Consider the following 12616-nt stretch of genomic DNA (forward strand, 5'->3'; position numbering starts at 1 on the left):
CCGTTTCGGTAAGCGTATACGCGTCTACGGTAATATATAACTAAGAGAAATTTAGTACGCTCTTAATAGTAAGTAGTATTTAAAAATAGAAAAAATACGGATATTTAAAAAATAGTTAACTCGTATAATTAATCCTAAGTTTAGCGGGGATTAGAGATCTAAATACCTATTCTATAATATTAAACTTATAATTTATATTTTTTATAAATAGCGAGCTAATAGTCCGCCTAGTAATAAAAATAAATAGTTATTATTATTATAAAAGCCTTTTTAGATATATTATTACGTTTTCTCTTTTTTTTTTTCTTTTAGTATTAAGGCCGGCTATTATATATATATAACTAGATTAGAGGGGTAGATACTAAAGTTTATCTAATATATATAAAATAAAATAAAATTAGTAGATAGTAAAAGTAGCGACTAGTTTTATTTAATTAAGCGTCTTACGCTTTTTTTAAGAAAGAATTAATATTCGCGTAAAAAATCTAGAAGAAAAAAAAGACGTTTATTAGTTACTAGATACTAAGACGCTAGTATATAAATTAATAATATTAATCTTTTATTCTACGAATCGTTAGTCGTTAGATAGCGTAATAGTAGTAATAAAAAAGCGTAGATAAACGCGCGTATAAGAGACGTATAAACTAGTTTTACTTTATTTATTAGATAGTATAGGCGCGCGCGCGCGCGTAAGAGAAGATATATAAGCTAATTTTATTTTATTAAAACTAAAAACTATCGTAACGCGGGCGTATAGCCCGTTTATTTTTAATATTATATCGCGGACGACGCGCGCGTTAGACGGTAAAAGTTACTATATAAAAAATACTTACTAGAACGCGGCGCGTTAGACGCATAAGATTACGGGCGGATATAGCGGGGTTTCTATAAATATATTATATAAATATATCGTATCCTTCGCTAGAATATAACCCGGCGAAGCTTTAGTAGCGCCGTAAATATACCGTACTAACGGTATATTTACGCCTTTTAGTTAGGGATCTAAATATCTATTCTATAGTGTCTAGACGGCGAGCGTTTACTAGTAACGGCGGCGGTAAGCGTTTACTAATAACGACGGCGGCGAGCGTTTACTAATAATAGCTACGGCGTTTACTAGTAGCGGCGGCGGCGAGCGTTTACCAGCAACAACGGCGGTAAGTACTAGTAACGGCGGCGTCGAGCGTTTATCAACAACAGCGGCGGCGAGCACTAGCAACGGCGGCGTTTACCAGCAACAACGGCGGCGAGCACTAGCAACGGCGGCGGCGAGCGTTCACTACTAGCGGCGAGCACCAGCAACGGCGGCGGCGGCGAGTATTACTACTAGTAGCGACGGCGGCGAGCGTTCACTACTAATAACAACAGCGGCGGCGGCGGCAAGCACTAGCAGCGGCAACGGTAAGCGAATACTACCGGTAGTAATTACGAACCGTAATTACTACCTCACCATATCACGAGTGATAAAGCCCCAGCTTCGCTGGTGGACCCTCTGTCGATAGATTCTACCTTCGCCAATCTATCGACAGCTCATGTTACCCTCATCCCGCACTACTACCATTGGGGCGTCCTCTCGCCACGCGCCCATAGATGAAGCTGTAGTCCTGCAGAAAGCCGCCACTTGGGCCAGCTGGGTGAGCGATGGCAACAGGGTGGTCATAAGAGATGAGACCCGCGTCCGCGAGGCCCTTCGCCTGCTGGCTGATGAGGGCAACACGGAGCCATACCCCGTCGCTGTGCGGCAGGCCCACGCCCTCGGTGGTAAAGAGCTCACCGTCATGCTTGCTCTAGCAGTCGGCAAATCGGCCTTCCGGGACATGAGGCAGGAATTGAGGCGGGGGCTACCGGACGTGCTTCTAAAGCAGGGTTGCCATCGGTCGACCTGGATCCAAAAGTATGTGCGCAAAGTGGAGCGCCGTGTCTCGCCAGGGGGCAGATCAACAGAGAACGAAGAGAGTAGTGACTGCAGCGAGACTGCCTCGGTGGCGACAGGAGCAAGGGCACCGTCCAACGAGCCCCAAGCACTGCCCTCGTCTAACCCGACATCCCCTGTCATGCTACAGCCGCAAGATCGGACAGGTGAGATTGACTGACCACGATAGAGAGGGCTAGACTGATAGGTACATAGAACTCACTGGAAGCGTGTATGAGCTTACCCCGGTCGACGTCCTCGAGCTCGCAACGGGCCTCATCACCCAAACGCTCAGCTGCCCAGGACAGATCTTGCTAACGGAGCCATTCCATCCGTTAGCAAATCCGTTCGTCACCATACCTATTACGAACCAAGTCTGCCTCTACCTTCGCAATAAACGGAGACAGGTCATGTAGCGGGTGAGGGCTTAACGAGATATCTTATTTTAATCGAACCGACCGCGTAGTACTGCCACTCGTGCTGCCATGGCCAGACCAACAACTGCGCCTCGCCTTCTGTTACCATTTGATCGATTACGTCGATGCCCCACGGTGCTTGGACATATTTCCCAATGACAAACTTGCCGCCTGGCGCGCTAATATCGACGAGGATGGCCACGGCATTGCCAGGCGCGCTGATGGTCTTAGACGTATCCCTTGACTCGCTCGAGACCGTGCACTGGTCGTGCTTTAGCTATGCGAAGTCAGTAACGGAAGGATGACAGGTAAAGCCACCAACTTGCCTGGGCCTTGCCGAGCTCCACCAGCTCCTCATCGGTCGTAGATTTCTTGACCTTGATGGGGATCTCCATCGGCCGTGGATGCGGAGAAAAGGGGGAATGCGGAAGCGCTTGGGGGGAGAAGGGTGGAGGCTATGGGCGTAGTGGTGGTGGTTGTAGTGGCGGTCGCAAGATTTGTGCAGCGGGTGCGGGGTAGTTCGCCGGCGGAAACAAGCTAACCCCGGAATGGGTGGCTTCCTACAGGGCCTCCAAGGTTCGGTATAGATGAACTGTCTCTTTTGGGGTGATAATCTTTTGGACCCCACGCGAACCTTGACAGGCTTATCAACGCATCCATGCAGCAGAAGTACAAAAGGGGTGCGTGGTCGGATAATCCCCACAAGGCTAACCCTATCCAGACATTGCGAAATGGGCGCGTGCGCCCAAGGCGACAGGGTACGGGAGCAGACACTTGAGCGGAGCAAGGCTTTTACGTGTAGCAGACCAAGTGTACATTCGACCGTGCATCGAGCGAATCAGGCAACTTCCATTCCGGGAAGATGGCTGACTGAACATGTCCGTACTGCGGAGATCCGACATCTATAAGTTCCCGTAGAAGCACCCGGTTCTTCACCCGCAATCAGCAACACCACCATGGCGTCCGAAAAACCGTTGAAGGTCCTTATCGTCGGCGCCTCAACTTCAGGCTTGACCTTGGCCCATTGCCTTGACCGAGTCAACATAGACTACGAAATCTTCGACGGCCACCCGGTCGCTCCTCCCGTCGGCGCCTCCATCTGCCTTCTTCCAAACGGTGTCGCCGTGCTCGACCAGCTCGGTCTGTACAAGAGCCTCGCCGCCATCACAAGGAAGCTTAAGAACGTAGCCATATATGCCTCTGGCGGTCGACTGATCAAGTCCACGAACGATGGCGATCTGCTCGAGCAAAGGCATAAAAGAACCACCCCCTGTCCTTCTGGTAGGGGAAACTGACCATTGCTGCTTAGTGTCGGCTACCCCGGCTGCATGCTCCCCAGGCAAGCTCTCGTCCAAATGCTCTACGACCACATCGCCGACAAGTCCAAAATCCACGCAGGAAGCGGCAACAAAGTCCGCCGAGTCGAGCACCGGGACGATTGCATCGAGCTGCACACCACGGATGGCGCCGTCATCCGCGGCGATCTGGTGGTCGGATGCGACGGCGTCCACAGCACCATCCGATCTGAAATGTGGCGCATCGCCCGCGCCGCGCAGCCCGAAGCATTCGCCGAAGACGCATCCGGTACGCCCCTCTGCAATTAGGAGAGACCGGGCTAATCGAAGAAACAGCCTTTGCATCGGAATATCGCTGTCTCTTCGGCATCTCGGGCCCCGTTCCCGGGATGGGGCCCGGTGACAGCCATCTCACCACCGGCAAAGCCGGCTATCTTCTTTTCGACGGGGCGAACGGCGACGTGTTCTGGTTCCTCTACGAGAAGATGGACAGGAAGTACACCTGGCCCGACGTGGCTCGGTTCACCCCTCAGCAAGGCGAGGCGCTGGCGGCCGAACACGTGCACGACGTCATCACCGGCGAGATGACCTTCGGCGACGTGTGGAAGGCGCGGAAGACGTTCGGCCTGCTCCCCATGGAGGAGGGCGTTATGAAAAACTGGCACTGGGGCCGCATTGCCGTCCTCGGAGACGCCGCGCACAAGGTTCGTCTCTCTCTCTCTCTCTCTCTCTCTCTCTCTCTCTCTCTCCGTCGTCGTCGTCGTCGTCTGCCGGCTTTGCTGCTGACGTGTCCAAGGTATCTGTGAATGCGGGCCAAGGCGGCAACAGCGCAATTGAGGACGCCGCCGCTTGTGTGAACGCGCTGAACGCGGCCGTCAAGGCGTCTCCGTCACGCGGCCTGTCTTTGGCGGAAATCACGACCGCGCTGGGCCGATACCAGGACGCTCGACTGCCGCGCATGTTGAAGATCGAATGCCTGTCCAGGGACCTGTGCCGCATCCAAGGCGCCGAAGGCATCAAACACTCCCTGTTCGTGGCGGTTTCTTGGCTCAAGAGCGCGCCTTGGATGGAGATGCAGGAGGACGTGGTGCGCGGGGCGGTGACGCTGGATTTCTTGCCCGCATCGACTCGGTATATCAAAGCGGCGGCACTGCCGACGGAGCAGGGCGGCTTCTTTTCCCTGGCCAGTCTCCTCGTCCTAAGCGCTGGCTTGCTTGCGGGAGTTGGCATTGGCGTCTTTCTGAACAAGATTCCTATCGTCGGTTAATGATAGATATGAATGCGATGGAAAAATTAGCAAGTGGAGAGAGGCCCACATAGCCTGTCTTGTCTTCGGTGTTACGACATTTCTGATAGTTGATGGCCTTGTGCAGTCAGAGGTTCGTCGGGTAAGGAGTCAGCGATGCGGTAGACGAGCTTGTACATACATATGAGAGAAGATCTACATGCGGATAAGAAGGCGTGGCGAGAGGGTGAAGAGAGCACGCGAGACGAGGAGCGGGGGGAGGTCTGCCCGCGTTCGCCTCCCCCTCTTCGCCTCTCCCTACTCGCCTTGCTACTAACTCGCTACATCAAGGTGATACCGGTGGGTGGCTCAGAACATGGTGTTGCCATCGCTCCCCAGCACGCTGTTCTGCTCACGCCGTTTTTCGGCGAACAGCGAGCAATGGTCGCCCTCCTGCGCCTGGCCTCACTTGAATCCGGTCCCGCGATCCCATCTCCAAGAACTGAGCGTCCGTTTCCTCTACCAACCCCCGCCTCGAGACATGTCAGACTGCGCCCAAAGCACCACCGCCAGCCGCGCTACCGGAAAGTTCACCGCATGGCTCATCCGCATGCCGCAGACGCCCGTCGATATCATCCGGCCATTCCACGTCCCGGGCGGTCGTGAAGCAAAATCGTCCGGACGTCGATCCGGGAGTATCGGCAACAAACCCCCACATGAGCGGGAGCAGGTGCGCATCTCGGTCATCGGGGTGTGCGTGGCAAGCCGCACTGATTGCGGCGCTGCAGGTGAAAGCCAGTGGCATCGGGTATGGCTTGCCGTCGTACTTGTTGAAAATGCCAATCGAGCATACAGCGATGAGGATTGTGCTGATGAGGATCAATGATAGAATCAATCCCATGATGGAAAATCCTATAACGGACGCATCCAGCGTTGGGTCTCGTTCAAAGTCCGGGGACACGTAGGCAATCGTCTGGACGGTGAAGATGCTCTGCGAGATCAGCCAATGTAGGATACTCGAAGAGAGCGACAATGGGATGCCGTATCTAAACGGGAGGGAGAGGAAGTAGGAAGAGCGCTGGATGCCTTTGGGACAGGAAACTCGGACCGTTCGCCGTTTTACAAGGAAACTGTTCCACTCGGCTGCCGCTAGCAGGCTCGTCAAGACGCTGTTGTACAGCAGATACTGGCCACTGGCGATGAGCTGAAAGACGTTGGCAAAGAATACCGTTGCGAAAAACCCGCCCGTCTGACCAAGACTCCGCATGAGGGTGCCGAACGCAAGTGAATGTAGCTGAGTTGTTCCAACGCCGTACCTCCATAGGCCTGCAATGCCGACATCCAGTCTACGGTACTTCAGGCCCTTGGCAAATTGTGCAATTCCAGTTGCTGCACATACCAGCAACAGGAGTGTGCTATTTCAACTTAGCCTAAGCTGCACGAAAGCGGACCAGGCCCGACTTACGGAAGTATCGTTGCCAACCACCGTCTCCGACTCGCAGCATGGTACCATCTGCATGGTTCTGGTAGTCCTAACTGGGGTTTCCTTCTTTTCCCAGACCGCCTTAGGAAGTCTTCCTTGGCTGCCAGAACCATGGATCTAGTCTCCGGGTCATCTTCCTTGAGGAAGGATGACACCGCATCGCCAATTGTTACAATCGGAGCTTTTTGAGGATCAAAATCATCAGCAACCCAGAGCCTGCTCCACCTCTCCCATAGATGGGCTCGAGGGCCGTCATTCCGCGACGTCGTACCCTGCCACCCTTTCGGCTGGGCCTGATGCAGGTGGATGTAGGCGGTATAGGATATACACACAGACTTGATTAGGCTGAGCACGCAGACAACGGCGAGGATGATGGGACTGAAGCGCAGTGCGCACAGCTTGTCCATCCGCTGAAAGTCTTCGCCAGCACTCAAGCAGTAGGCAACCCGAGACCATATGGTGGAAATAACAACGTCGTTGTACCACCGAATTCCTTGGACGCTCCAAGACGATGCAGGTTCGAGAAGTTCTTCCCTGCACCACACGGGCGTGTCAAATGACGTGTTCGCAGCGTTCTGAGGGGTCCTCCACCTGGAGCACATCCAGGCACTTGCGAGACCCCAATCCGTTCCTCTGGAATTGGGCTCCACGTGCAGCAAGGAAGAGCCAGGGTTGTCCGAGATTATCGTCTTGTGATCGTGCATGGATATGTTGGCGCTGACAAGAATAACGTCTCTTAGGCCTGCTGGACGGTTGATGTACCGCTTGATGCAATCCGCGTTGTCCAGCCGATGCAACTTGCTGATGTTTTCTCGCATGGCGTTGACCTGTGGGGGAGCAGCCAACCAAGGGCTTGGGTCCGATAGAAAGTCGTGCGATACGTGAACAACGTCATAAGAGCTGACCGATATAGCGGCAAAGATTGCCGAGTTCCACCTATCAAAGTTCAACATTGACAATAGCTACGGGTTGGGGAAGCTGCTGGCTTACGTCAAATGTAAAATCGCGGAGCTAAGCATTAGAAGGAACCAGGTAATGCTCCGGTTCCAGGGGATCTTACGCAGATTCCGGATACTGGGGATGCCGATGTCAAACCAATCGCCCTTACGATGAGCCTGTACCGCCTCTTCTCTCGTAGGTGCGGCAAGCAACTGAGCGCAGTAGTTGCTAGATCCCTGTAGGGCCGTCGAGAGGATGTTGATTCCCAAGTGCAGCCACCTGTTGTATGTCGCTATTGACGAGCAACTCCGGTCCGACGGTGGCCCGAAAATCTGACCGGTGGTGAGCGTGACCTTATACTCCCGTATTGCGTACAGGAGAACACTCAGATTGAAGAGGAATATACACGCGGCGATGATTTGATGAAGGATTAGTGCGACACGCCGATCGGAGAAACGACGCTTCCAGGTTTTGGCAGCATCGTTGTCGGGGTCAACGAGGGGAAACAAGTGTTTCAAGCGACTGATGGATCCGAAACGCCTGTAGAAGTTAGAAAATCTCCATGCGCAAGCTGCTACAATAGAAGAGGCAAACTCTTCATCGTCATTGGCTGAGCGCGCGCCCACATCAGTGGGTGTTGGTGAAATTCCCACCGTATCTTCGACAATACCCATATCTGCCTCGGAAGTCGGCGGCGGAGGATGGTGTGCTACGAGGCTCAGCTCGCGTATGTCTTGTCCAGCATCGCTTGGATCTTGGGCGGAAGAGCCTGTAGTGGAAGTGGGGACATCGAAATCGAGATGCTGGAACATGGTTGACCATTCCTCGAAAAATAAAGCGCTTTCTCCATCGGCGTCCGACATCTTGGATGGGTTTGCAATTGAGGCAGACTGAAGGACAATTGCAACGCCTCTTTAAAACATTTCTCGCACAGACTGCCGTAGCCGTAGCCCATGATATCTATGTTAGGAACACGACAAACACAGCCCCCGTGGCAAGCCCAAGCGACGAATACGATAGACGCAGGGTGCCCAGTAAAACCTACAGACATACATGCACTGGAAATAGTATTCCAATATTGCTGCCTCGAGATAACCCAGACCAGCGGTGCCAGCCTTGCCGTCAATTCTATGCAACAGACAGCTTAATAACCGTGGCAATGCTCCGTGCGCCTGCCGGCCGGCTGGTACCACCGAGTGCTACCATGCCTTGTTCCCAGCCGAGTTCGTGGTACCTTCCCCGCGCTACGTTTAAAGAACGGAGCAGGGTGAGGGCGACAGGGGCAGATGGCAATCGTACCCCGAAACACGACGGGTTCGATGCACATCGGGTCAGGCCGGATGCAACGGTTGTGCAGTAGCTTCCGCTTTGGTCTGTACTTGCGCAGGCAACCGCCCCACAGCGACTCGCCGAATTTGCGCGACTCCTCAACTGGCCTTTAGAGTGTCCCTTTTTGTAATCTCCCCTCGAACGGCTGGGGTTCGGCTTTTCTAGCGCCTGACCATCTTTCAAACCCGTCTACGGTGGTCCGCCTCGCGCGGCTAGGGTTCAGTGTCCGTCGAATCTTCTACCGAAATGCACTCTAGGGAAAAAGAGGAAGTTGAGGAACTCTGTATCCACCATTCTCGAACATTACGGTTTAAACTCTACTGCACACGAGGCTAGCCGAGGGGTTGGATTTCTAGGGCAAGAGTCGTAAGTTTCGTTAGTAGGTTCCACTAGGCAAGGTCTGATTCAGCTTTTGCATCGACCTCTTGTCCAGACAAACACATAACAGGAAGTAGAAGGCGGAATATGAAACATTTGGCATCCAGCCCTCAAGGGTCTCCAATATCCAGCGCCGGAATGGCCATACACATATAGCGCAAAGCCTGGATGGCCGCCGGTAGGATTGTGACAGCGGCCAACACCCAACGTCATCTCACGCCAATGACAATGGCAACCCTCCCCTATGCTTTTCGTGGTTCGAGAAATAATCCCCCGGAATGATGCGTTCCGTGGAGGATTGTAGATGACATGCCAGCCGGACTTTGCAGCAACGTCCGAACACATCAGCCGGTGTTAAGACATTAAACCCGCCACCCTCACACTCGGTCACTGTATATGATGTTTCCGTGGCATCAAAATAAAAACTCCAACTCCTCCACCAACTCTCCACAATGGCCAACCAGCGCATCTTCATCACCGGTGGCAGCGGATTCGTTGGCTCCGCGGCAATCGAACTGGCCATCTCCCGCGGCTACCAAGTCCACGCACTGTCTCGCTCCGAGAGCAGCGACGCCAAACTGACAAAGCTGGGCGCAGTCCCCGTGCGGGGCGACCTGCGCGCCTTCGACGTCTTGCGCCAACAGAGCGCCCAAGCCGACATTGTGCTTCATTACGCCGACTCCTTCTTTGACAACGTCGCCCAGGACTACGCCGGTGTCGTGCGCACCGACAAGGCCGCCGTGGACGCCATGAGCGCCGGGCTCGAGGGCAGCAACAAGCCCTTCGTCATCACCTCCGGCTCCCTGGTCGTGGCCTCCACCGGCGCCGAGACGAGCGAGGATTCGCCTCTGTGGGAGAAGCCGCTGAACGACCGCATCCTCAGCGAGCGGCACGCCCTGGAGCAGTGCAGCAAGGGGATCAAGGTCTCCGCCGTCCGCCTCGCGCCCTTCGTCCACGGCCGAGGTGCCAGCGGCGTCAAGAGGGTCATGACCATGTTCTCCAACGCCGGCAAGGCCATGTACGTCGGCAGCGGCGATGTCGTAACCTCGGCCGTGCACGTGGACGACGCGGCGGACCTGTACCTCCTGGCTGCCGAGAAGGCCGAGGCCGGCGAGGCTTTCAATGCCGTGGCGGAAAATGTAACGATGCGAGACCTGGCGGAGGCTATCGGAGACGTGCTCCAACTCCCGGTGAACTCGGTCTTTTACGACGATGCTGCAGCGCAGTGGGGCGAGTTCTTTGCCCGTTTCCTGAGCACGGAGAACTGGGCATCGGGGAAAAAGGCGGCAGACAAGCTGGGCTGGGGGCCAAAGGGGCGGCGTATTCTTGATGATGTCAAGACTGGTTCGTATGTTGCGGTCGCTGGGGAGATTGGTCATCGCTGAAATGGTTTTCACTTAGGAGGTTTTATTCTTAGTCGGTAGTGTCTTATTCTCAGCATAAGGCGTGTCTGGGTGGTATGGAAATCGACCGTGGTGACTATCACTGATTCCCATTTCGTGGCTACATACCAGCGGAGAAGAGAGGGCTTCGCTGATGTGTTTTTTTAAAGTGGAGACTTGGTGCAGACAAACGCTACAGACATTGAATCCGTGTCCGGTATAGCTCAAGACCCCCCAGGCATGAACCCCAAAAGGAGCATGCCCCAGTTCCCGTTTACAGCTTTGTAGTGCTCGGCTCACTCCTTTTAGAAAGTGCCTTCAGTTCCGTGCCTTCGTGATTGGACTCTCGGCCCGTAGCACCGACGCTGAGATCGCTCTGATCTGGCTTCTCTCCATCCTCATCCTCCTTCAGTCCATACTCCGTCACCAGCTCTTTTCTTAGCGGAACCTCCTTGATGAACACAGCAATGGGCACCGCAACCAGTGTAAACGCAATCAAAACCTGCCATACCTCCTGGATGCCCGCCGTGTATATATCCAACAACTCTCTCTTCAGCTCCGGATTCCCATCAAACGACTTGATAAACACTCTCGTCGCATGCTCGTACGCCCCGCCCCTTGCCAGGACATCTCGGGTGGCTTCGTCACTCACCTTGTGCAACAAGCTGTCGACCCTGGAATTAAACACGGCGGCCGGTATCGCCGCGCCCCAGATGCTGCCGAAACTCCTCACAAACGCCCACGACGCCGTCGCCACGGCGACATCCGCCTCGGCCAGCGGAGCCTGCACCGCCGGCAGCGTGGCCGTCAACGCCAACCCGCCGCCCGCCCCGGCAATCACCTGAAACACGACCCACTCCGCCGTCGTCGAATTCGCATCCAGCGTTGTCAGCAAGCCCGCGCCGATGGACAGCAATGCGTATCCCCCCACCATCGTGGGCTTGTACCGCCCCGTCACCGCGATCGTGATGCCCCCTGCGATACCCGCCGGCATGAGGGGTATCACGATGGCGAGCAGGTCAACACCCGACCGCAGCGGGGACGCTTCCAGCAGGACTTGGAAGTAGACGGGCAAGAAAAAGGACAGCCAGGACATTTCGATGCCGTGCAGGAATGTGAGGATGTACGCGAGAAGCGACGTGCTGTTCGCGTATACGCGCAGCGGCATCGTCGGCTCGGCCGCGTACCGCTTCTGGTGATAGAGGAAGGCGGCGAGCCCGACGATCCCGATGAAGAGCGGCACCAGGATGTGCCAGGACGACCAGGTGTAGAGGGTCCCGCCCCATGTCAGCGGGATCAGCACCGCGACGACGGAGGACATGAGTAGGATGTTGCCGGTGAAGTCGATGCGGGCGAGCCGCGAGGCCAGCGTGCCTTGGTGGCTCGAGTTGACCCGCAGGAAGAGGATGACGAGGACGAGGGCGACGCCGGCGATGGGCAGGTTGATGTAAAATACCCAGCGCCACGAGATGTTGGATACAATCACCCCGCCGATGATGGGTCCGATGAAGGTCCCGATCGCGAAGGTGCCCATGACGATGGACATGTACTTTTGACGGTCGCGCAGCGGGACCAGGTCCGCCACGATGATGTCGACCATTACAAAGAGACCGCCGCCGCCGATGCCTTGGATGAGTCGCGCGGCAATGAGCATGGCGGTGTTGCTAGCGCCGCCGCAGAGTCCGCTGCCCAGCGCGAAGAAGACGATGGAGAGGATCCTGTGTCGTGGTTAGTCAGGGCGGATTTTTTGCCATGTCGCTGGAAGCGGAAGGAGATCATACATGGGCATTCGGCGGCCGAACAGATCAGAGAGTTGCCCCGCGATGGGTTGTACGGCTGCCGTGGTGAGAAAGTAGCCATTGACGGCCCAGACGTAGAGGGCACCCGAGTGCAGAGACGCGACAATGGTGGGCAGTGCCGTTGCGACGATGGATGTGTCTAGGCCGGCCAGCAGGATGGAGAAACAGAGGCCCGGGAAAACGGCCCAGAACCGCCAGCCGTGGGTCTGGCGCTTTGGAGCAACAACGGCGGTCAAGTCGGACGCAGCCATTGTGTCGGCGAGGCTGTGAAAGGCCAAGGGCGGCGAAGTAGAGGTGGCTCAGGGCGATAGATCTGAGCAGAGAACGACAATGGCGGGAGCGGGCGGGGAAAGATGCAGAGGGAGGGAGAGGGAGCACGACTTCACAATGATGGAAAGTCGAGTCGCGCCCTGGCGGCTGCATGAACGCTAGCTTACAACCGCACCAAAGGTCAATGC

The 12616-nt window shown here is 55.1% G+C and overlaps 5 protein-coding genes across 5 annotated transcripts; 3 read left to right on the top strand and 2 right to left on the bottom strand.

Moving 5' to 3' along the window:
- Nucleotides 1–1532: 1532 nt before the first annotated feature.
- BKCO1_410001 (uncharacterized protein) lies at nt 1533–2328 on the top strand (the record flags this gene model as incomplete). Its single annotated transcript, XM_020275768.1, has 2 exons — nt 1533–2079; nt 2129–2328. The coding sequence occupies 2 exons, from the start codon at nt 1533–1535 to the stop codon at nt 2326–2328; spliced, it is 747 nt and encodes a 248-aa protein (XP_020128371.1).
- Nucleotides 2329–3284: 956 nt separating this feature from the next.
- BKCO1_410002 (fad binding domain-containing protein) lies at nt 3285–4890 on the top strand (the record flags this gene model as incomplete). The annotated part of the gene is made up of 4 exons (XM_020275779.1): nt 3285–3547; nt 3638–3912; nt 3960–4327; nt 4420–4890. The coding sequence occupies 4 exons, from the start codon at nt 3285–3287 to the stop codon at nt 4888–4890; spliced, it is 1377 nt and encodes a 458-aa protein (XP_020128370.1).
- A 502-nt stretch (nt 4891–5392) lies between these two features.
- BKCO1_410003 (uncharacterized protein) lies at nt 5393–8133 on the bottom strand (the record flags this gene model as incomplete). The annotated part of the gene is made up of 3 exons (XM_020275790.1): nt 5393–6263; nt 6314–7267; nt 7322–8133. The coding sequence occupies 3 exons, from the start codon at nt 8131–8133 to the stop codon at nt 5393–5395; spliced, it is 2637 nt and encodes an 878-aa protein (XP_020128369.1).
- A 1296-nt stretch (nt 8134–9429) lies between these two features.
- On the top strand, nt 9430–10362 carry BKCO1_410004 (3-beta hydroxysteroid dehydrogenase; the record flags this gene model as incomplete). Its single annotated transcript, XM_020275801.1, has 1 exon — nt 9430–10362. The coding sequence occupies one exon, from the start codon at nt 9430–9432 to the stop codon at nt 10360–10362; it is 933 nt and encodes a 310-aa protein (XP_020128368.1).
- A 271-nt stretch (nt 10363–10633) lies between these two features.
- On the bottom strand, nt 10634–12409 carry BKCO1_410005 (major facilitator superfamily protein; the record flags this gene model as incomplete). Its single annotated transcript, XM_020275812.1, has 2 exons — nt 10634–12077; nt 12141–12409. 2 exons carry the CDS (start codon nt 12407–12409, stop codon nt 10634–10636), a joined length of 1713 nt encoding a protein of 570 aa, XP_020128367.1.
- Between the last annotated feature and the right edge of the window lie 207 nt (nt 12410–12616).

Source organism: Diplodia corticola, assembly GCF_001883845.1.
Source record: "Diplodia corticola strain CBS 112549 chromosome Unknown scaffold41, whole genome shotgun sequence".
Taxonomy (NCBI): domain Eukaryota; kingdom Fungi; phylum Ascomycota; class Dothideomycetes; order Botryosphaeriales; family Botryosphaeriaceae; genus Diplodia; species Diplodia corticola.